The following is a 25,000-nucleotide window of genomic DNA, read 5'->3' as shown; positions in this document are numbered from 1 at the left end:
ATATATACACATGTATATATGTATGCACATATACATGTGTATATATGTTTATATATATATATGTTTATGTATATATATATAAATGTGTATATATATGTATACACATATACATGTGTATATATGTTTATATATATATAAATGTGTATATATGTTTATATATATATATAAATGTGTATATATGTTTATATATATGTTTATATATATATATATATAAATGTGTATGTATGTTTATATATATATAAATGTGTATATATGTATGTACATATATATGTGTATTTATGTTTATATATACAGTATATAAATGTATATATGTGGTATAGGTAAATATAGTTTTATTTTGAAAATCCCAGCGGATGTCGGAGGTTAGCTTCGTAGTGGCTCGTCCCTAACAGCTGGTTAGCTTAGTAGCTCTGAACCAGGACCGGGACCAGGACCCGAACCCGAACTATGACGACTATGGTGTACTCTGAAGTTAAAGTAAAACAAACAGTTTGAAGGAATACAAATAGAGTTATTCATTTCAGAACCGTGCTAACGGCTAGTTAGCCCTGCTAGCTAACAACAACAACAATAACAACAGCAGGTAGAATGGAACAAAACGCTCCGAAGCGACGCGACAACAAGAAGTCTCTGCGCGTGAAGGTGATCAGCCTCGGGAACGCGGAGGTCGGGAAGGTATTCTATAAATACATAAAGATATAAATAAATAAAGATAAATATATAAGATGTGCACCAACAGCTGTTTTAAAAACAGCTGGTTCTACTGGTGTCCTACTGGTTCTACTGGTATTCTACTGGTGTTCTGCCCCAGACTGTTTAAAAACAGCTGGTTCTACTGGTGTCCTACTGGTTCTACTGGTGTTCTACTGGTGTTCTGCCCCAGACTGTTTAAAAACAGCTGGTTCTACTGGTGTCCTACTGGTTCTACTGGTTCTACTGGTGTTCTGCCCCAGACTGTTTAAAAACAGCTGGTTCTACTGGTGTCCTACTGGTTCTACTGGTGTTCTACTGGTGTTCTGCCCCAGACTGTTTAAAAACAGCTGGTTCTACTGGTGTCCTACTGGTTCTACTGGTTCTACTGGTGTTCTGCCCCAGACTGTTTAAAAACAGCTGGTTCTACTGGTGTCCTACTGGTTCTACTGGTGTGCTACTGGTTCTACTGGTGTTCTGTCCCAGACTGTTTAAAAACAGCTGGTTCTACTGGTGTCCTACTGGTTCTACTGGTGTTCTACTGGTGTTCTGCCCCAGACTGTTTAAAAACAGCTGGTTCTACTGGTGTTCTACTGGTGTTCTGCCCCAGACTGTTTAAAAACAGCTGGTTCTACTGGTGTTCTACTGGTGTTCTGCCCCAGACTGTTTAAAAACAGCTGGTTCTACTGGTGTCCTACTGGTTCTACTGGTGTCCTACTGGTTCTACTGGTATTCTACTGGTGTTCTGCCCCAGACTGTTTAAAAACAGCTGGTTCTACTGGTGTCCTACTGGTTATACTGGTGTTCTACTGGTGTTCTGCCCCAGACTGTTTAAAAACAGCTGGTTCTACTGGTGTTCTACTGGTGTTCTGCCCCAGACTGTTTAAAAACAGCTGGTTCTACTGGTGTCCTACTGGTTCTACTGGTGTTCTACTGGTTCTACTGGTGTTCTGCACCAGACTGTTTAAAAACAGCTGGTTCTACTGGTGTCCTACTGGTTCTACTGGTGTTCTGCCCCAGACTGTTTAAAAACAGCTGGTTCTACTGGTGTTCTACTGGTGTTCTGCCCCAGACTGTTTAAAAACAGCTGGTTCTACTGGTGTCCTACTGGTTCTACTGGTGTTCTACTGGTTCTACTGGTGTTCTGCACCAGACTGTTTAAAAACAGCTGGTTCTACTGGTGTTCTACTGGTTCTACTGGTGTTCTACTGGTTCTACTGGTGTTCTGCACCAGACTGTTTAAAACAGCTGGTTTTACTGGTGTTCTACTGGTGTTCTGCCCCAGACTGTTTAAAAACAGCTGGTTCTACTGGTGTCCTACTGGTTCTACTGGTGTTCTACTGGTTCTACTGGTGTTCTGCACCAGACTGTTTAAAAACAGCTGGTTCTACTGGTGTTCTACTGGTTCTACTGGTGTTCTACTGGTTCTACTGGTGTTCTGCACCAGACTGTTTAAAACAGCTGGTTTTACTGGTGTTCTACTGGTGTTCTGCCCCAGACTGCTTAAAAACAGCTGGTTCTACTGGTGTTCTACTGGTTCTACTGGTGTTCTGCCCCAGACTGTTTATAAACAGCTGGTTCTACTGGTGTTCTACTGGTTCTACTGGTGTTCTGCCCCAGACTGTTTATAAACAGCTGGTTCTACTGGTGTTCTACTGGTTCTACTGGTGTTCTGCACCAGACTGTTTAAAAACAGCTGGTTCTACTGGTATTCTACTGGTATTCTACTGGAATTATATTGTTTTTCTATTGTTTTTCTATTGTTTTTCTATTAATATTCTATTGGTATTTTATTGTTATTCTATTGATATTCTATTGGTATTCTATTGGTATTTTATTGGTATTCTATTGATATTCTACTGGTATTCTATTGATATTCTACTGGTATTCTAGTGATATTCAATTGATATTCAATTGATATACAACTGATATTCTACTGGTATTCTATTGGTATTCTACTGGTATTCTATTGATATTATATTGGTATTCTATTGACATTCTATTGACATTCTATTGACATTCTATTGGTATTCTATTGGTATTCTATTGGTATTCTATTGGTATTCTATGTATATTATATTTATATTTTATTTATATTGGTATTCTATTAGTATTTTACTGGTATTATATTAGTTTTTTTACTTGTAGAATCTATTGATATTCTATTTATATTCTATTTATATTATATTGGTATTCTATTGGTATTCTATTGGTATTCTATTGGTATTCTATTGGTATTCTATTAGTATTTTACTGATATTCTATTGATATTCTATTGGTATTATATGTATATTCTATTTATATTCTATTTATATTCTATTTATACTCTATTGCTATTCTATTGCTATTCTATTGCTATTCTATTAGTATTTTACTGGTATTCTATTGGTATTATACTGGTATTCTATTGATATTCTATTGAAATTTAACTGGTATTCTATTTGTATTCTATGGGTTTTCTACTGGTATTATAATGGTATTCTATGGGTATTCTATGGGTATTCTATTGGTACTCTATTGGTATTCTATGGGTATTCTACTGGTATTATAATGGTATTCTATGGGTATTCTATTGGTACTCTATTGGTATTCTATGGGTTTTCTACTGGTATTATAATGGTATTCTATGGGTATTCTATTGGTACTCTATTGGTATTCTATGGGTATTCTACTGGTATTATAATGGTATTCTATGGGTATTCTATTGGTACTCTATTGGTATTCTATGGGTTTTCTACTGGTATTATAATGGTATTCTATGGGTATTCTATTGGTACTCTATTGGTATTCTATGGGTATTCTACTGGTATTATAATGGTATTCTATGGGTATTCTATTGGTACTCTATTGGTATTCTATGGGTATTCTACTGGTATTATAATGGTATTCTATGTTTTTTCTACTGGTATTCTATGGGCTTTCTATTGGTACTCTATTGGTATTCTATGTTTTTTCTACTGGTATTCTACATGTTTTCTATGGGTTTTCTACTGTTTGTTTACTGGTATTCTACTGGTATTCTCTGGGTTTTCTACTGTTTGTTTACTGGTATTCTACTGGTATTCTCTGGGTTTTCTACTGTTTGTTTACTGGTATTCTCTGGGTTTTCTACTGTTTATTTACTGGTATTCTCTGGGTTTTCTACTGTTTGTTTACTGGTATTCTACTGGTATTCTCTGGGTTTTCTACTGTTTGTTTACTGGTATTCTACTGGTATTCTCTGGGTTTTCTACTGTTTGTTTACTGGTATTCTACTGGTGTGAAAGCTGCTTCCGTTTCCTTTCAGAGCTGCATCATCAAACGTTACTGTGAGAAAAGGTTTGTTCCAAAGTATTTGGCAACAATCGGCATCGACTACGGCGTAACCAAGTAAGTTAATGTATTAGTACTGATGTATTAGTACCTGTGTGTTAGTACTGATGTATTAGTACCTGTGTGTTAGTACTGATGTATTAGTACTGATGTATTAGTACCTGTGTGTTAGTACTCATGTATTAGTACTGATGTATTAGTACCTGTGTTTTAGTACTCATGTTTTAGTACTGATGTATTAGTACCTGTGTGTTAGTACTGATGTATTAGTACCTGTGTGTTAGTACTGATGTATTAGTACTCATGTTTTAGTACTGATGTATTAGTACTCATGTATTAGTACTGATGTATTAGTACCTGTGTTTTAGTACTGATGTATTAGTACTGATGTATTAGTACCTGTGTGTTAGTACTGATGTATTAGTACCTGTGTGTTAGTACTGATGTATTAGTACTCATGTTTTAGTACTGATGTATTAGTACTCATGTATTAGTACTGATGTATTAGTACCTGTGTTTTAGTACTGATGTATTAGTACTGATGTATTAGTACCTGTGTTTTAGTACTGATGTATTAGTACCTGTGTGTTAGTACTGATGTATTAGTACTCATGTTTTAGTACTGATGTATTAGTACTCATGTATTAGTACTGATGTATTAGTACCTGTGTTTTAGTACTGATGTATTAGTACTGATGTATTAGTACCTGTGTTTTAGTACTGATGTATTAGTACTGATGTATTAGTACCTGTGTTTTAGTACTGATGTATTAGTACCTGTGTTTTAGTACTCATGTATTAGTACCTGTGTGTTAGTACTGATGTATTAGTACCTGTGTGTTAGTACTGATGTATTAGTACCTGTGTTTTAGTACTCATGTATTAGTACCTGTGTGTTAGTACTGATGTATTAGTACCTGTGTTTTAGTACTGATGTATTAGTACCTGTGTTTTAGTACTCATGTATTAGTACCTGTGTTTTAGTACTGATGTATTAGTACCTGTGTTTTAGTACTCATGTATTAGTACCTGTGTGTTAGTACTCATGTATTAGTACCTGTGTGTTAGTACTCATGTATTAGTACCTGTGTGTTAGTACTGATGTATTAGTACCTGTGTGTTAGTACTGATGTATTAGTACCTGTGTTTTAGTACTCATGTATTAGTACCTGTGTGTTAGTACTGATGTATTAGTACCTGTGTTTTAGTACTCATGTATTAGTACCTGTGTGTTAGTACTCATGTATTAGTACCTGTGTTTTAGTACTCATGTATTAGTACCTGTGTGTTAGTACTGATGTATTAGTACCTGTGTTTTAGTACTCATGTATTAGTACCTGTGTGTTAGTACTCATGTATTAGTACCTGTGTTTTAGTACTCATGTATTAGTACTCATGTTTTAGTACCTGTGTGTTAGTACTGATGTATTAGTACCTGTGTGTTAGTACTCATGTATTAGTACCTGTGTGTTAGTACTCATGTATTAGTACCTGTGTGTTAGTACTCATGTATTAGTACCTGTGTGTTAGTACTGATGTATTAGTACCTGTGTTTTAGTACTCATGTATTAGTACCTGTGTGTTAGTACTCATGTATTAGTACCTGTGTTTTAGTACTGATGTATTAGTACTCATGTATTAGTACCTGTGTGTTAGTACTGATGTATTAGTACCTGTGTTTTAGTACTCATGTATTAGTACTCATGTATTAGTACCTGTGTGTTAGTACTGATGTATTAGTACCTGTGTTTTAGTACTCATGTATTAGTACCTGTGTGTTAGTACTCATGTATTAGTACCTGTGTTTTAGTACTGATGTATTAGTACTCATGTATTAGTACCTGTGTGTTAGTACTGATGTATTAGTACCTGTGTTTTAGTACTCATGTATTAGTACTCATGTATTAGTACCTGTGTGTTAGTACTGATGTATTAGTACTGATGTATTAGTACCTGTGTTTTAGTACTGATGTATTAGTACTCATGTATTAGTACCTGTGTGTTAGTACTGATGTATTAGTACCTGTGTTTTAGTACTCATGTATTAGTACTCATGTATTAGTACCTGTGTGTTAGTACTCATGTATTAGTACTGATGTATTAGTGTTAGTACTGATGTATTAGTACCTGTGTTTTAGTACTCATGTATTAGTACTCATGTATTAGTACCTGTGTGTTAGTACTGATGTATTAGTACCTGTGTTTTAGTACTCATGTATTAGTACTCATGTATTAGTACCTGTGTGTTAGTACTGATGTATTAGTACCTGTGTTTTAGTACTCATGTATTAGTACCTGTGTGTTAGTACTGATGTATTAGTACTCATGTATTAGTACCTGTGTGTTAGTACTCATGTATTAGTACCTGTATTAGTACCTGTGTTTTAGTACTGATGTATTAGTACTCATGTATTAGTACCTGTGTGTTAGTACTGATGTATTAGTACCTGTGTTTTAGTACTCATGTATTAGTACTCATGTTTTAGTACCTGTGTGTTAGTACTGATGTATTAGTACCTGTGTGTTAGTACTCATGTATTAGTACCTGTGTGTTAGTACTCATGTATTAGTACCTGTGTGTTAGTACTCATGTATTAGTACCTGTGTGTTAGTACTGATGTATTAGTACCTGTGTGTTAGTACTCATGTATTAGTACCTGTGTGTTAGTACTGATGTATTAGTACCTGTGTTTTAGTACTCATGTATTAGTACCTGTGTGTTAGTACTCATGTATTAGTACCTGTGTTTTAGTACTGATGTATTAGTACTCATGTATTAGTACCTGTGTGTTAGTACTGATGTATTAGTACCTGTGTTTTAGTACTCATGTATTAGTACTCATGTATTAGTACCTGTGTGTTAGTACTGATGTATTAGTACCTGTGTTTTAGTACTCATGTATTAGTACCTGTGTGTTAGTACTCATGTATTAGTACCTGTGTTTTAGTACTGATGTATTAGTACTCATGTATTAGTACCTGTGTGTTAGTACTGATGTATTAGTACCTGTGTTTTAGTACTCATGTATTAGTACTCATGTATTAGTACCTGTGTGTTAGTACTGATGTATTAGTACCTGTGTTTTAGTACTGATGTATTAGTACTCATGTATTAGTACCTGTGTGTTAGTACTGATGTATTAGTACCTGTGTTTTAGTACTCATGTATTAGTACTCATGTATTAGTACCTGTGTGTTAGTACTGATGTATTAGTGTTAGTACTGATGTATTAGTACTGATGTATTAGTACTCATGTATTAGTACCTGTGTGTTAGTACTGATGTATTAGTACCTGTGTTTTAGTACTCATGTATTAGTACTCATGTATTAGTACCTGTGTGTTAGTACTGATGTATTAGTACCTGTGTTTTAGTACTCATGTATTAGTACCTGTGTGTTAGTACTGATGTATTAGTACTCATGTATTAGTACCTGTGTGTTAGTACTCATGTATTAGTACCTGTATTAGTACCTGTGTGTTAGTACTGATGTATTAGTACCTGTGTTTTAGTACTCATGTATTAGTACCTGTGTGTTAGTACTGATGTATTAGTACTCATGTATTAGTACCTGTGTGTTAGTACTCATGTATTAGTACCTGTATTAGTACCTGTGTTTTAGTACTGATGTATTAGTACTCATGTATTAGTACCTGTGTGTTAGTACTGATGTATTAGTACCTGTGTTTTAGTACTCATGTATTAGTACTCATGTATTAGTACCTGTGTGTTAGTACTGATGTATTAGTACCTGTGTTTTAGTACTCATGTATTAGTACCTGTGTGTTAGTACTGATGTATTAGTACCTGTGTTTTAGTACTCATGTATTAGTACCTGTGTGTTAGTACTGATGTATTAGTACCTGTGTTTTAGTACTGATGTATTAGTACTCATGTATTAGTACTGATGTATTAGTACTCATGTATTAGTACCTGTGTGTTAGTACTGATGTATTAGTACCTGTGTTTTAGTACTCATGTATTAGTACTCATGTATTAGTGTGTTAGTACTCATGTATTAGTACTGATGTATTAGTACCTGTGTGTTAGTACTGATGTATTAGAACCTGTGTTTTAGTACTCATGTATTAGTACCTGTGTGTTAGTACTGATGTATTAGTACCTGTGTTTTAGTACTCATGTATTAGTACTCATGTATTAGTACCTGTGTGTTAGTACTGATGTATTAGTACCTGTGTTTTAGTACTCATGTATTAGTACTGATGTATTAGTACCTGTGTGTTAGTACTGATGTATTAGTACCTGTGTTTTAGTACTCATGTATTAGTACTCATGTATTAGTACTCATGTATTAGTACTGATGTATTAGTGTTAGTACTGATGTATTAGTACCTGTGTTTTAGTACTCATGTATTAGTACTGATGTATTAGTACTCATGTATTAGTACCTGTGTGTTAGTACTGATGTATTAGTACCTGTGTTTTAGTACTCATGTATTAGTACTCATGTATTAGTACCTGTGTGTTAGTACTGATGTATTAGTACCTGTGTTTTAGTACTCATGTATTAGTACCTGTGTGTTAGTACTGATGTATTAGTACTCATGTATTAGTACCTGTGTGTTAGTACTCATGTATTAGTACCTGTATTAGTACCTGTGTTTTAGTACTGATGTATTAGTACTCATGTATTAGTACCTGTGTGTTAGTACTCATGTATTAGTACCTGTGTTTTAGTACTGATGTATTAGTACTCATGTATTAGTACCTGTGTGTTAGTACTGATGTATTAGTACCTGTGTTTTAGTACTCATGTATTAGTACTCATGTATTAGTACTCATGTATTAGTACTGATGTATTAGTGTTAGTACTGATGTATTAGTACCTGTGTTTTAGTACTCATGTATTAGTACTGATGTATTAGTATTCATGTATTAGTACCTGTGTGTTAGTACTGATGTATTAGTACCTGTGTTTTAGTACTCATGTATTAGTACTCATGTATTAGTACCTGTGTGTTAGTACTGATGTATTAGTACCTGTGTTTTAGTACTCATGTATTAGTACCTGTGTGTTAGTACTGATGTATTAGTACTCATGTATTAGTACCTGTGTGTTAGTACTCATGTATTAGTACCTGTATTAGTACCTGTGTTTTAGTACTGATGTATTAGTACTCATGTATTAGTACCTGTGTGTTAGTACTGATGTATTAGTACCTGTGTTTTAGTACTCATGTATTAGTACTCATGTTTTAGTACCTGTGTGTTAGTACTGATGTATTAGTACCTGTGTGTTAGTACTCATGTATTAGTACCTGTGTGTTAGTACTCATGTATTAGTACCTGTGTGTTAGTACTGATGTATTAGTACCTGTGTGTTAGTACTCATGTATTAGTACCTGTGTGTTAGTACTGATGTATTAGTACCTGTGTTTTAGTACTCATGTATTAGTACCTGTGTGTTAGTACTCATGTATTAGTACCTGTGTTTTAGTACTGATGTATTAGTACTCATGTATTAGTACCTGTGTTTTAGTACTGATGTATTAGTACTCATGTATTAGTACCTGTGTGTTAGTACTGATGTATTAGTACCTGTGTTTTAGTACTGATGTATTAGTACTCATGTATTAGTACCTGTGTGTTAGTACTGATGTATTAGTACCTGTGTTTTAGTACTCATGTATTAGTACCTGTGTGTTAGTACTCATGTATTAGTACCTGTGTTTTAGTACTGATGTATTAGTACTCATGTATTAGTACCTGTGTGTTAGTACTGATGTATTAGTACCTGTGTTTTAGTACTCATGTATTAGTACTCATGTATTAGTACCTGTGTGTTAGTACTGATGTATTAGTACTGATGTATTAGTACCTGTGTTTTAGTACTGATGTATTAGTACTCATGTATTAGTACCTGTGTGTTAGTACTGATGTATTAGTACCTGTGTGTTAGTACTCATGTATTAGTACTGATGTATTAGTGTTAGTACTGATGTATTAGTACCTGTGTTTTAGTACTCATGTATTAGTACCTGTGTGTTAGTACTCATGTATTAGTACTGATGTATTAGTGTTAGTACTGATGTATTAGTACCTGTGTTTTAGTACTCATGTATTAGTACTGATGTATTAGTACTCATGTATTAGTACCTGTGTGTTAGTACTGATGTATTAGTACCTGTGTTTTAGTACTCATGTATTAGTACTCATGTATTAGTACCTGTGTGTTAGTACTGATGTATTAGTACCTGTGTTTTAGTACTCATGTGTTAGTACTCATGTATTAGTACCTGTGTGTTAGTACTGATGTATTAGTACCTGTGTTTTAGTACTCATGTATTAGTACCTGTGTGTTAGTACCTGTGTTTTAGTACTCATGTATTAGTACCTGTGTGTTAGTACTGATGTATTAGTACCTGTGTTTTAGTACTGATGTATTAGTACTCATGTATTAGTACCTGTGTGTTAGTACTGATGTATTAGTACCTGTGTTTTAGTACTCATGTATTAGTACTCATGTATTAGTGTGTTAGTACTCATGTATTAGTACTGATGTATTAGTACCTGTGTGTTAGTACTGATGTATTAGTACCTGTGTTTTAGTACTCATGTATTAGTACCTGTGTGTTAGTACTGATGTATTAGTACCTGTGTTTTAGTACTGATGTATTAGTACTCATGTATTAGTACCTGTGTGTTAGTACTGATGTATTAGTACCTGTGTTTTAGTACTGATGTATTAGTACTGATGTATTAGTACCTGTGTTTTAGTACTCATGTATTAGTACTGATGTATTAGTACTCATGTATTAGTACCTGTGTGTTAGTACTGATGTATTAGTACCTGTGTTTTAGTACTCATGTATTAGTACTCATGTATTAGTACCTGTGTGTTAGTACTGATGTATTAGTACCTGTGTTTTAGTACTCATGTATTAGTACCTGTGTGTTAGTACTGATGTATTAGTACTCATGTATTAGTACCTGTGTGTTAGTACTCATGTATTAGTACCTGTATTAGTACCTGTGTTTTAGTACTGATGTATTAGTACTCATGTATTAGTACCTGTGTGTTAGTACTGATGTATTAGTACCTGTGTTTTAGTACTCATGTATTAGTACTCATGTTTTAGTACCTGTGTGTTAGTACTGATGTATTAGTACCTGTGTGTTAGTACTCATGTATTAGTACCTGTGTGTTAGTACTCATGTATTAGTACCTGTGTGTTAGTACTCATGTATTAGTACCTGTGTGTTAGTACTGATGTATTAGTACCTGTGTGTTAGTACTCATGTATTAGTACCTGTGTGTTAGTACTGATGTATTAGTACCTGTGTTTTAGTACTCATGTATTAGTACCTGTGTGTTAGTACTGATGTATTAGTACCTGTGTTTTAGTACTGATGTATTAGTACTCATGTATTAGTACCTGTGTGTTAGTACTGATGTATTAGTACCTGTGTTTTAGTACTGATGTATTAGTACCTGTGTTTTAGTACTGATGTATTAGTACTCATGTATTAGTACCTGTGTGTTAGTACTGATGTATTAGTACCTGTGTTTTAGTACTCATGTATTAGTACTCATGTATTAGTACCTGTGTGTTAGTACTGATGTATTAGTACTGATGTATTAGTACCTGTGTTTTAGTACTGATGTATTAGTACTCATGTATTAGTACCTGTGTGTTAGTACTGATGTATTAGTACCTGTGTGTTAGTACTCATGTATTAGTACTGATGTATTAGTGTTAGTACTGATGTATTAGTACCTGTGTTTTAGTACTCATGTATTAGTACTGATGTATTAGTACTCATGTATTAGTACCTGTGTGTTAGTACTGATGTATTAGTACCTGTGTTTTAGTACTCATGTATTAGTACTCATGTATTAGTACCTGTGTGTTAGTACTGATGTATTAGTACCTGTGTTTTAGTACTCATGTGTTAGTACTCATGTATTAGTACCTGTGTGTTAGTACTGATGTATTAGTACCTGTGTTTTAGTACTCATGTATTAGTACCTGTGTGTTAGTACTGATGTATTAGTACCTGTGTTTTAGTACTCATGTATTAGTACTCATGTATTAGTGTGTTAGTACTCATGTATTAGTACTGATGTATTAGTACCTGTGTGTTAGTACTGATGTATTAGTACCTGTGTTTTAGTACTCATGTATTAGTACCTGTGTGTTAGTACTGATGTATTAGTACCTGTGTTTTAGTACTGATGTATTAGTACTCATGTATTAGTACCTGTGTGTTAGTACTGATGTATTAGTACCTCTGTTTTAGTACTCATGTATTAGTACTGATGTATTAGTACCTGTGTGTTAGTACTGATGTATTAGTACCTGTGTTTTAGTACTCATGTATTAGTACTGATGTATTAGTACCTGTGTGTTAGTACTGATGTATTAGTACCTGTGTTTTAGTACTCATGTATTAGTACTCATGTATTAGTACCTGTGTGTTAGTACTGATGTATTAGTACCTGTGTGTTAGTACTGATGTATTAGTACCTGTGTTTTAGTACTCATGTATTAGTACTCATGTATTAGTACCTGTGTGTTAGTACTGATGTATTAGTACCTGTGTGTTAGTACTGATGTATTAGTACCTGTGTTTTAGTACTCATGTATTAGTACTCATGTATTAGTACCTGTGTGTTAGTACTGATGTATTACATTACATGTCATTTAGCTGACGCTTTTATCCAAAGCGATTTACAACCATGTTACATCAACACACTGTAGAACAACTCAGGGTTAAGGGTCTTGCTCAAGGACACATGGACTAGGGCGGGGATTGAACCGCCAACCCCCTGATTGAAAGACGGACCTGCTAACCACTGACCCACAGTCGCCACAGTACCCTGATGTATTAGTACTCATGTATTAGTACTCATGTATTAGTACCTGTGTATTATTTTACCTTTGTGTTACTACTCATGTATTAGTACTCATGTATTAGTACTCATGTATTAGTACTCATGTATTAGTACCTGTGTGTCATGGTAATGTGAGTGTTGTGATGTCAGAGTTCAGGTTCGAGATCGTGAAATCAAAGTGAACATCTTCGACATGGCTGGCCACCCGTTCTTCTACGAAGTGAGTTATTTATACTTTATCTGTTGTACTTGTACACCAGGACACATCTCTGTTGTACTTGTACACCAGGACACATCTCTGTTGTATTTGTACACCAGGACACATCTCTGTTGTATTTGTACACCAGGACACATCTCTGTTGTATTTGTACACCAGGACACATCTCTGTTGTACTTGTACACCAGGACACATCTCTGTTGTACTTGTACACCAGGACACATCTCTGTTGTACTTGTACACCAGGACACATCTCTGTTGTACTTGTACACCAGGACACATCTCTGTTGTACTTGTACACCAGGACACATCTCTGTTGTACTTGTACACCAGGACACATCTCTGTTGTACTTGTACACCAGGACACATCTCTGTTGTACTTGTACACCAGGACACATCTCTGTTGTATTTGTACATCAGGACACATCTCTGTTGTACTTGTACACCAGGACACATCTCTGTTGTATTTGTACATCAGGACACATCTCTGTTGTACTTGTACACCAGAAGACTCTCTAACCCCCCCAGGTGCGTAACGAGTTCTACAAGGACAGCCAGGGCGTGCTCCTGGTGTACGACGTGGGCCTCCGGGAGAGCTTCGCCGCTCTGGACAGCTGGCTCGGGGAGATGAAACAGGAAATGGGTTCTCAGGCCAACATGGAGAGCATCGTGTTCATCGTCTGCGCCAACAAGGTGAGGATGTTCTCCGCCAACCGGTGGTCGGAGAGGACGGGTAGTAAACCCCCTGTGCTTTCAGGTGGACCTGTTGAAGCGGCGGGTGGTGGACGAGGGGGAGGGGCGTCTGTGGGCGGAGTCTCGGGGCTTCCACTACTTCGAGACGTCGGCTCAGAGCGGAGAGGGCATCAACGAGATGTTCCAGGTACTCGAGCGCAGAACCTTCTGTCTTTGTTCTTTGACCGGGTTCCTCTAGACCATGTGTTCCGTCTCTCAGGCGTTCTTCTCCTCCATCACCGACATGTGTGAGAACGGAGGGAAGCGCCCCGTGTCCGAGGTCAGCGTCGGCTTCACCAAGGAGCAAGCCGACACCATCCGACGCATCCGCAGCAGCAAGGACTCCTGGGACATGCTGGGGGTGAAGCCTGGAGCCACGCGGTCAGTCTGTTACTATGATTATTAATACCATTTAATAATAATAGTAATTTAGTTATTATTAGTTATTATTATTATTACGATTGTATTATTATTACGATTTCATAATAATAATAATTTAGTCATTATTATTACTATTATTATTATTGAATTATTATTACGATTTAATAATATAAATGTTATTATTATTATTATTAGTTATTACGATTGTATTATTATTATGATTTAATAATAATAATATTGTAGTTATTATTATTATTAGTTATTACTATTATTATTGCTGTGGTTGTTATTATTATTTAAAAGTTCATATTTATTTTATATATATTAAAAAAAGATTTGTCTAGAAATAAACTGGTTTTAGTTGTATGAATTGTTGGGTTTTTATTTCCCCACTGTGAACATTTGACAAAATATGAACATATATATATATATTTATGTACTGTCTGACGTTTGTTCCGACCTCTTGTTTCCAGGGAGGAGGTGAACAAGGCGTACAGGAAGTTGGCGGTCCTGCTGCATCCTGATAAATGCGTTGCCCCTGGCAGCGAAGACGCCTTCAAGGCGGTGGTGAACGCTCGCACTTCACTGCTGAAGAACATTAAATAAATCATTCTGATTGGACCTCTTGGACATGAACAGACCAATCACACGCAGTCGCCTGAGCAGAGTTTGTTTATTAAGGAGGCTCTTGGGTGCCATGTTGTTGTTTACCAACGTAACCTTTTATTATTGCGAAATAGCCTAAATTCTGCCACATTTTCAGATTCAAATAACATTTCAGTGAATTTAGATTTATATATAAATTTAGATTTGAATCTGAATTCTGAGATCAAAGTCCAAATTTTCAAAATAAAAGTAAGAAATTTAGATTTAAAAAAGACCAGATTCCATTTCCAGGTGTGTTTGTGTGTCTGTTGTTTCCTGTTGATGACATCATCAGGTCAAAGGTCAGTGTTTAACAATGATGAGCTGAAGTATAACTCTAGCTTGTATATAAATGGTACTTTTATTCTGGAGAAATTCCTCAAAACGTCACATTTTAACGTCCGGTCACCAAATAGAAGTGAGACGTCAACAAAATGCATGTTTGATATTTTTTAGATTTCACATGTGGCCAAACTCGCCAACTCTTCTTCCCAAACGATGATGATGATGATGACTGGTTGATGAAGCTAAGTATGTTCCCTAAATCTGTGTCCTCAAACTTCACTTTAATGTCTTTTATTTTACTAGTTTGTTTTCATAAAGGTTTCTCACATGTTGAGTTTATAATTAGTTCCCTAAAGTGTTCTCTTGTTCCTTAAAGTGATTGATCACATCTGAAATTAATTCCCTCTTATTCCTATTTTATTCTTCTCTTGTTTCCTTAAACTTTAAATTGTTCCCTTAAACTTTAGATTGCTCCTTTAAACTTTAAATTGTTACCGTAAACTTTAAATTGTTCCATTAAACTTTGGATTGTTCCCTCATAAAACACATTTGTTACACAATAACTTGTTTTAATTTGTCTTGAATCGTTTCCCCCGTCAAATGTGTAAAAAAGGGTTTAAGTTCAATACGTTACTTTACTTTGTTAAACATCTGTTTAGTTTCCTCCGCTCGTTAAACACCTGTTTTGTTTTCTCCGCTCATTAAACATGTTTAGTTTCCTCCACTTGTTAAACACCAGTGTTTTTTCCTACGCTCATTAAACATCTGTTTTGTTTTCTCCACTCGTTAAACACCTGTTTGGTTTTCTCCGCACTTTCAACACGTTTAGTTTTCTCCGCTTGTTAAAAACCTGTTTTGTTTTCGCCGCTCGTTAAACATCTAGTTTGTTTTCTCCGCTCATTAAACATGTTTAGTTTTCTCCGCTTGTTAAAAACCTGTTTTGTTTTCTCCTCTCATTAAACCTGTTTAGTTTTCTCCGCTCATTAAACATGTTTAGTTTTCTCCGCTCGTTAAACATGTTTAGTTGTCTCCGCTCGTTAAACATGTTTAGTTTTCTCCGCTCATTAAACATGTTTAGTTTTCTCCGCTCATTAAACATGTTTAGTTTTCTCCGCTTGTTAAAAACCTGTTTTGTTTTCTCCTCTCATTAAACCTGTTTTGTTTTCTCCTCTCATTAAACATCTAGTTTGTTTTCTCCGCTCGTTAAACATGTTTAGTTTTCTCCGCTTGTTAAAAACCTGTTTTGTTTTCTCCTCTCATTAAACCTGTTTTGTTTTCTCCTCTCATTAAACATGTTTAGTTTTCGCCGCTCGTTAAACATGTTTAGTTTTCTCCGCTCATTAAACACGTTTAGTTTTCTCCGCTCGTTAAACATGTTTAGTTTCTTCCGCTCATTCAACATGTTTAGTTTTCTCCGCTGTTAAAAACCTGTTTTGTTTTCTCCTCTCATTAAACCTGTTTTGTTTTCTCCTCTCATTAAACCTGTTTAGTTTTCTCCGCTCATTAAACATGTTTAGTTTTCTCCGCTGTTAAAAACCTGTTTTGTTTTCTCCTCTCATTAAACCTGTTTTGTTTTCTCCTCTCATTAAACATGTTTAGTTTTCGCCGCTCGTTAAACATGTTTAGTTTTCTCCGCTGATTAAACATGTTTAGTTTTCTCCGCTCGTTAAACATGTTTAGTTTTCTCCGCTCATTAAACATGTTTAGTTTTCTCCGCTGTTAAAAACCTGTTTTGTTTTCTCCTCTCATTAAACCTGTTTTGTTTTCTCCTCTCATTAAACCTGTTTTGTTTTCTCCTCTCATTAAACATGTTTAGTTTTCTCTGCTCGTTAAACATGTTTAGTTTTCTCCGCTCATTAAACATGTTTAGTTTTCTCCTCTCGTTAAACATGTTTAGTTTTCTCCGCTCATTCAACATGTTTAGTTTTCTCCGCTGTTAAAAACCTGTTTTGTTTTCTCCTCTCATTAAACCTGTTTTGTTTTCTCCTCTCATTAAACCTGTTTAGTTTTCTCCGCTCATTAAACCTGTTTAGTTTTCTCCGCTCATTAAACAAGTTTAGTTTTCTCCGCTCATTCAACATGTTTAGTTTTCTCCGCTGTTAAAAACCTGTTTTGTTTTCTCCTCTCATTAAACCTGTTTTGTTTTCTCCTCTCATTAAACCTGTTTAGTTTTCTCCGCTCATTAAACCTGTTTTGTTTTCTCCTCTCGTTAAACATGTTTAGTTTTCTCCGCTCGTTAAACATGTTTAGTTTTCTCCGCTGTTAAAAACCTGTTTTGTTTTCTCCTCTCATTAAACCTGTTTTGTTTTCTCCACTCGTTAAACATGTTTAGTTTTCTCCTCTCATTAAACATGTTTAGTTTTCTCCGCTCATTAAACATGTTTAGTTTTCTCCGCTGTTAAAAACCTGTTTTGTTTTCTCCTCTCATTAAACCTGTTTTGTTTTCTCCGCTCGTTAAACATGTTTAGTTTTCTCCTCTCATTAAACATGTTTAGTTTTCTCCGCTCGTTAAACATGTTTAGTTTTCTCCTCTCATTAAACATGTTTAGTTTTCTCCGCTCGTTAAACATGTTTAGTTTTCTCCTCTCATTAAACATGTTTAGTTTTCTCCGCTCGTTAAACATGTTTAGTTTTCTCCGCTCGTTAAACATGTTTAGTTTTCTCCGCTCGTTAAACATGTTTAGTTTTCTCCGCTGTTAAAAACCTGTTTTGTTTTCTCCTCTCATTAAACCTGTTTTGTTTTCTCCACTCGTTAAACATGTTTAGTGTTCTCCTCTCATTAAACATGTTTAGTTTTCTCCGCTCATTAAACATGTTTAGTTTTCTCCGCTGTTAAAAACCTGTTTTGTTTTCTGCTCTCATTAAACCTGTTTTGTTTTCTCCGCTCGTTAAACATGTTTAGTTTTCTCCTCTCATTAAACATGTTTAGTTTTCTCCGCTCGTTAAACATGTTTAGTTTTCTCCTCTCATTAAACATGTTTAGTTTTCTCCGCTCGTTAAACATGTTTAGTTTTCTCCTCTCATTAAACATGTTTAGTTTTCTCCGCTCGTTAAACATGTTTAGTTTTCTCCTCTCATTAAACATGTTTAGTTTTCTCCGCTCGTTAAACATGTTTAGTTTTCTCCGCTCGTTAAACATGTTTAGTTTTCTCCGCTCGTTAAATATGTTTAGTTTCCCCCGACTCTTCAACCTGAAGATGACTGGTCGTTTCATTAATATGTTCTTATACTTTTATATTTCTACGTGTTTTCTGGAACATGAAGGCTGAACTTGTCACTGTAAAGTTCTTTATCTCATTAATACTTTTGTATTTTTTCCACTTTCCCCATCAGCGCTGTTGCTTCTTCTTTAATACTATTTACAGATCATTAAAAAAACAATAACCTCACAATAAATACTTAAAACGTTAAGTTTATTAATTAAAATTATTCTTTAAAAAATAAGAATGATTTTTTTTCTGTTTTTTGTGAAGAGAAGCAGTTATAGATATTAAAAAAATAGTGAAATAATTTGGCTTGATAAATAAATACATAATTACAAAGGGGGGGTTGTCTTCAAGTTTATTGTTTTAATGTTGTGGAGAATAAATCTGAATTCTTATTACTTATGTAACGCTTCAGTGTTATAAACACACTTTATTTATTTATTTATTATGAAGTGTGTGTTACATTCTCTCTGTGGTTCTTGTACATGCACGTTTTACAGTATTGTTTTTTAATTAAAAAGATAAAACATGTTTGTCAAACTCTGATGAGACAATAAACGTTTATTTCTCCAATAAACCAGAAACAAAAGTAATTAATCTGCATCGTCGTCTTGATTTCACCACAACGACAGTCACATTCTGTGTTTTATTGTCATATTATTTCTATTTTTATGTATTTAAGTATTTATATTTGTATATATTTAGACTTTAGCTGATGTGTTCTATATATGAGTTATGTATATTTGTATCTGTCATGTTATTTGTATGTATTGAGAACCTCGTGTGTTTTACGGCCGTCCTCTGGAGCACGTGAACGCCTCCTGACCGTGACCTCAGAGCTGTGAATAATTAGCTGGTCACGGTGATCTGTGGGGGGTCAAAGGTCACGTCTCTCAGTTCAAACCAATCACACCAAACTCCAATGATCGATCTGAAGATAATCGATCAATCCCCATTCCGGACATTGATGATCGGCGTTGAAGGAACTTTCGGGTGATTTTGGAGCACGTGAACGCACCGTGGGATCTCTGAGTTCCGGAGGGACCGCTGGTCCCTGAAGGCCACACCTTTCTGAGGAGGGTCCGCCCAGCTGAGCAGCGGCAGTCGGGACCAGAGGGCGCAGAGGAACAGGACCATGGCCGACACCGAGACCCGCACCGGGTCCGAGTCCGACGAGCTCGTCTTCTTCGTCAATGGGAAGAAGGTAGAAATAATTGAATAATACATATATAATGTTTAAAAGGATGAACTTCTGAAGGTGGACTTTACTCCGTTTATATAACAAGAGTTACTCATTAATATCTGAGGCGCTTTAACTGGTTTCAGTTGTTTTGCTCTCATATGTGTAGATATAAATATATATATATATATATATATATATAAATATATATATATATATATATATATATATATATATATATATATATATATATATTAAAGTAAAGTTAGAAAACAAACAGGAACTTTATTAAAGAATGATTATTCATAAAGAAATGAGATCAGATTACAATCAAACAGATCAGCTGGTTTATTAATCAACAAGTTACATTCATAAAAAGAGTCTAAATGATGTAAACATGAAAGATTGAAATGTTGTATTTACTTTTGTTTTTATTGGCCTCAAATAAATCAATCTGTATTATGCTTCTGTTTACTGACTTTACTATTTCCTAATTTAATTAAACACCTTTAATTTGAAAGAAGGTATATTTCTATAACAGTTATGTAATTTGATATAAAGTCAGACCTTTTCTGATTAAATAATGTATTTAAACTACAAAATGTCATAAAACTGTGAAATATATAATTGATTATTCTTATGTATAAATGTGTATGTATACATTTTTTTATAAAATATGTATACAAATGTGATTTATTTTATTCCAGATTTAGGATGTTTAACTTGGATTATTTTTGTGCTGTAGATTGTTGAGAGAAACGCAGATCCTGAGACCACCCTGCTGACGTATCTGAGGAGGAAATGTAGGAACACACACACACACACACACACACACACACACAGACAGACAGACAGACAGACAGACAGACAGACAGACAGACAGACAGACAGACAGACAGACAGACAGAATAGTGTTCATGTGTTAAAGCTGCATTCTCTCTACTGACCACCAGGGGGCGACTCCTCTGGTTGTATAGAAGTCTATGCTTCATGTGTTAAAGCTGCATTCTCTCTACTGACCACCAGGGGGCGACTCCTCTGGTTGTATAGAAGTCTATGCTTCATGTGTTAAAGCTGCATTCTCTCTACTGACCACCAGGGGGCGACTCCTCTGGTTGTATAGAAGTCTATGCTTCATGTCTTAAAGCTGCATTCTCTCTACTGACCACCAGGGGTCGACTCCTCTGGTTGTATAGAAGTCTATGCTTCATGTGTTAAAGCTGCATTCTCTCTACTGACCACCAGGGGGCGACTCCTCTGGTTGTATAGAAGTCTATGCTTCATGTGTTAAAGCTGCATTCTCTCTCCTGACCACCAGGGGGCGACTCCTCTGGTTGTATAGAAGTCTATATAAATGACTCTACTTTTCTTGATTTATTCCCTCAGTAAACATTGTAAACATTAGTTTTTGGTCTCAATCTCTAGTTTCAAGTCTTCAATACAGAATGATGTTCATTGAGTAAATTGTGGTCATTTAGAGTAAAACAGACCATAAAGCAGGGGATACTTTAGGGGCAGGGATACAAGGTGATTGACAGGTCTCTATGTCACTACCACGTCCACTTCTTATTGACAGTCTGTGGTGTTTGTGTACCGGGTCAAGGTGGAATCTCAGGAACCTGGTCCTGAAGTATAAATGTCAAAAAAGTAAACTGAAATAAACGGAAAAATAAAATGAACTGAAAAAAAAGTTCACTGCAACCTTGTTGGCCGAAAAAGTTTCACGTGCACTGTCCCACTGTTTCCCTCCTGGGGGTGACGGCTCCATCGGCTTCCTGTTTCACAACTTTCAGTTCTTGTTTTCTATTTTCTTAAAAATTGACCTTCAGTCATTGTTCAATTTGTCATTTTGTTATTTTTCTTTCAGTCAGCTTACCGGCTTTCGCTTGAAGAAAAAAGTCCTTTGACAAATTTGTTATTAAGAAATGAAAAAGCTGAAATGAAAGTCTTTATTTGTATTCTTTTATGGGGTGTAGTTTGAGCTTTTTATTTGATCATAAAACACGTGACTGTTAGGTCAGTGACCGTCTCTGAGATCACAATCAGCCGATTCAAAGTCAGAAGACTTTGTGAAGGAGACAGAACCAATGCTTCAGGAGACCTGGGACATTTGAAGCAGCCTAGGAAGGTCCTCAAGGGCCATTGAGTCTCCTCAATGGGCTTTGGGTTTCCTGTTGCCCTGAGAGTCCCTGAGGAAGTTAGGAGTCTGACGGATGTTCTAGAGATCTAGACACATGACATTTGAGCTTCTTCAAGGACCCCTGGAACCAGTTCAGGGACACATCGGCAAGAATCCTTTGAACCCAGTGTCCTTCCCAAGGACTATTTGAGCCTCCTCAATTACTTCTGGAACCTCCCTAGAGTTCCTTCTCAAGGACCCCATGGAAGGACTACTGCCACCCCCTGAAGCAGCTCTGGTACCTTCTTGAACAACTCACGGTTCCCCTCAAGGTTAACATTTACCTTTTCAGGTAAGAAACCTTGTTGAGGACTTCCCTCGTGCCCTTGAGGAGGTACCAAAGATCCATCAGATGACATTGAGGAACCTCAGACCTGCTTCAGGACCAGTTGAGTCTTCTTAAAACTCCTTCAAGGACCAGTTAAGCATCAGGTGCCTAGTCAAACACTTCCAGGTGTCCAAGTAGAGGAGATACTTAACTCCCCTGGTTCAACCATACGTTAAATGAGGATACCATGTGTTAAACCATAATGTATTCATTTACAGAAGAACTGTTATTGTTTGAAGGGTCTGGAGGTCCAAGGGTCTCTGAAAGCGTGACAGGACTGATGATCAATTATTAATTAATGGTTAACTCTGTGTTCAGTGGGATTGACAGGAACCAAACTGGGTTGTGCTGAAGGCGGTTGTGGAGCCTGTACCGTCATGCTGTCCAGATACCAGATACACACTCAACAGCTGCTGTATCCTTAAACCTAGTGTGTGTGTGTGTGTGTGTGTCTGATGAACCGTCCCATCAGCAGCATCATGTGCTTCCATCTGACACGTTCAGCCTTTCGTTCAGACAAACTGATTTCACAGCTGATGAATAAACTAAATGTGAGCAGTCTTTAACTCCCTCCAGTCACTATGCCGTCAACGCCTGTCTCGCCCCCCTCTGCTCCCTTCACCTGGTCGCGGTGACGACCGTGGAGGGCATTGGCAGTGTCGCAAGGAAACTACATCCTGTACAGGTGAAACTCAACCACATAGACTTTAGTTTTTCTTCTTTGACTCCCATTGAAGTGAAGATGATAGGAGACTACTAGATGTAATTGTAGAGAAGATGTTGACTACCAGGTGTCTTCGTAGAGATGATAACGACTACGAGGTGTCCTTATAGAGAAGATACCGACTTCCAGGTGTCCTCGTAGAGATGATAACGACTACCAGGTGTCCTTGTAGAGATGATAACGATTACCAGGTGTCTTCGTAGAGACGATGATGACTACCAAGTATCCTTGTAGAGAAGATAACGACTACCAAGTGTCCTTGTAGAGATGATAACGACTATCATGTGTCCTTATAAAGAAGATATCGACTTCCAGGTGTCCTCATAGAGATGATAATGACTACCAGGTGTCCTTGTAGAGATGATAACGACTACCAGGTGTCTTCGTAGAGACGATGATGACTACCAGGTTTCCTCGTAGAGACGATAACGATTACCAGGCGTCCTCGTAGAGACGATGATGACTACCAGGTTTCCTCGTAGAGACGATAACGACTACCAGGTGTCTTCGTAGAGACGATAACGACTACCAGGTGTCCTTGTAGAGACGATAACGACTACCAGGTGTCCTCGTAGAAATTATACCGACTTCCAGGTGTCCTCGTAGAGACGATGACGACTACCAGGTGTCTTCGTAGAGATGATAACGACTACCAGGTATCCTTGTAGGGACTATAACGACTACCAGGTGTCCTCGTAGAGACGATAACGACTACCAGGTGTCCTTATAGAGATGATACCGACTTCCAGGTGTCCTCGTAGAGACGATGACGACTACCGGGTGTCCTTGTAGAGATGATAATGACTACCAAGTGTCCTTGTAGAGACGATGACGACTACCGGGTGTCCTTGTAGAGATGATAATGACTACCAGGTGTCCTCGTAGAGACGATGACGACTACCGGGTGTCCTTGTAGAGATGATAATGACTACCAAGTGTCCTTGTAGAGACGATGACGACTACCGGGTGTCCTTGTAGAGATGATAACGACTACCAGGTGTCCTCGTAGAGATGATGACGACTACCGGGTGTCCTTGTAGAGATGATAATGACTACCAGGTGTCCTCGTAGAGATGATGACGACTACCGGGTGTCTTTGTAGAGATGATAACGACTACCAGGTGTCCTCGTAGAGATGATACCGACTTCCAGCTGTCCTCGTAGAGACGATGACGACTACCAGGTGTCCTCGTAGAGACAATGACGACTACCAGGTGTCCTTGTAGAGATGATAATGACTACCAGGTGTCTTCGTAGAGACAATAACGACTACCAGGTGTCCTTGTAGAGATGATAATGACTACCAGGTGTCTTCGTAGAGACAATAACGACTACCAGGTGTCCGTGTAGAGACGATGACAACTACCAGGTGTCCTTATAGAGATGATACCGACGTCCAGGTGTCCTCGTAGAGACGATGACGACTACCGGGTGTCCTTGTAGAGATGATACCGACTTCTATGTGTCCTCGTAGAGACGATGACAACTACCAGGTGTCCTTATAGAGATGATACCGACTACCAGGTGTACTCGTAGAGACGATGACGACTACCAGGTTTGTTATGACGTTATTATAAATGTGTCTTGGTCTTCAGGAGCGAATAGCGAGAGCTCACGGTTCTCAGTGTGGGTTCTGTACTCCGGGGATCGTCATGTCCATGTACGCTCTGTTAAGGAACAACCCAACGCCCAAAATGGCCGACGTGGAGGAGGCTTTCCAAGGTGAATTACATCAAACAACAAACACTTTAATACGTCAGAACTACAATTACAAAACTAAGAAAACTGTATTTTTTCAGGAAATCTGTGTCGTTGCACCGGATACAGACCCATACTGGAGGGATACAAGACCTTCACTGTGGTGAGATCTAGCTGTGGTATCAAGTCTCTCTAATTCTGCATCTCGATGACTGAAACCAGGTTTGTGTTTGACTCGATGTGAAGGTAACATGGCTTGTTTTTCCTTTTAGGAGGGGGGTTGCTGTGGTGGCAGGGGGCGGGACAATGGCTGCTGTATGGCCAATTGGAGTGGAGCTGAGGAAAGCTCAGAAGAAGACGTCAACGTAAGTCAAAACTATTTAATAAACTGTTTTCACATCAGCATGTTTCAGGTTTCTGACTGTAATCTGTGTGTTTTTTGTTCAGGAATCTAAGTCTTTATTTAGCGCAGAAGACTTCGCGCCCTTCGACCCCACACAAGAAGTCATCTTCCCTCCTGAACTCATGGTAAACAATAAATCTTTAATTTAAATCCTTAAAGAAGA

The 25,000-nt window shown here is 36.8% G+C and overlaps 2 protein-coding genes across 7 annotated transcripts in view; both read left to right on the top strand.

Moving 5' to 3' along the window:
- The first annotated feature begins 336 nt into the window (after positions 1–336).
- dnajc27 (DnaJ (Hsp40) homolog, subfamily C, member 27) lies at positions 337–15,667 on the top strand. 2 transcript variants are annotated; one of them, XM_034554269.1, is made up of 7 exons: positions 337–666; positions 3,977–4,059; positions 13,010–13,079; positions 13,605–13,769; positions 13,834–13,956; positions 14,029–14,189; positions 14,663–15,667. In XM_034554269.1, exons 1-7 carry the CDS (start codon positions 589–591, stop codon positions 14,793–14,795), a joined length of 813 nt encoding a protein of 270 aa, XP_034410160.1. In that variant the 5' UTR covers positions 337–588; the 3' UTR covers positions 14,796–15,667. The 2 variants fall into 2 exon arrangements, with proteins under 2 accessions (XP_034410160.1, XP_034410154.1); XM_034554263.1 differs by having other exon boundaries at positions 337–675.
- Positions 15,668–19,331: 3,664 nt separating this feature from the next.
- The window catches only part of xdh (xanthine dehydrogenase), a 17,671-nt gene continuing 12,002 nt past the window's right edge, over positions 19,332–25,000 (top strand). For 2 of the 5 annotated variants that reach the window (XM_034553390.1, XM_034553380.1), the window contains exons 1-8: positions 19,332–19,529; positions 20,251–20,308; positions 22,331–22,427; positions 22,589–22,697; positions 24,332–24,458; positions 24,536–24,597; positions 24,707–24,799; positions 24,882–24,962. In XM_034553390.1, the coding sequence (XP_034409281.1) occupies positions 19,461–19,529; positions 20,251–20,308; positions 22,331–22,427; positions 22,589–22,697; positions 24,332–24,458; positions 24,536–24,597; positions 24,707–24,799; positions 24,882–24,962 (696 nt within the window). In that variant the 5' untranslated portion in view covers positions 19,332–19,460. Of the gene's footprint in view, positions 19,530–20,250; positions 20,309–21,358; positions 22,117–22,330; positions 22,428–22,588; positions 22,698–24,331; positions 24,459–24,535; positions 24,598–24,706; positions 24,800–24,881; positions 24,963–25,000 lie in introns of those variants that run through there. The other 3 variants (XM_034553400.1, XM_034553408.1, XM_034553418.1) reach the window with 3 other exon arrangements.

The sequence above is a fragment of the Cyclopterus lumpus genome, chromosome 2, assembly GCF_009769545.1.
Source record: "Cyclopterus lumpus isolate fCycLum1 chromosome 2, fCycLum1.pri, whole genome shotgun sequence".
Lineage (NCBI taxonomy): Eukaryota > Metazoa > Chordata > Actinopteri > Perciformes > Cyclopteridae > Cyclopterus > Cyclopterus lumpus.
This window is presented reverse-complemented; position numbering and strand designations above follow the sequence as displayed.

Bases quoted from the DNA above. Each gene is read 5' to 3' on its own strand.
- dnajc27 (XM_034554263.1), top strand. From the start codon at position 589: ATGGAACAAAACGCTCCGAAGCGACGCGACAACAAGAAGTCTCTGCGC. The intron at 4,060-13,009 runs GTAAGTTAATGT...TTGTGATGTCAG, and splicing joins ATCGACTACGGCGTAACCAA to AGTTCAGGTTCGAGATCGTG. The intron at 14,190-14,662 runs GTCAGTCTGTTA...TCTTGTTTCCAG, and splicing joins GTGAAGCCTGGAGCCACGCG to GGAGGAGGTGAACAAGGCGT.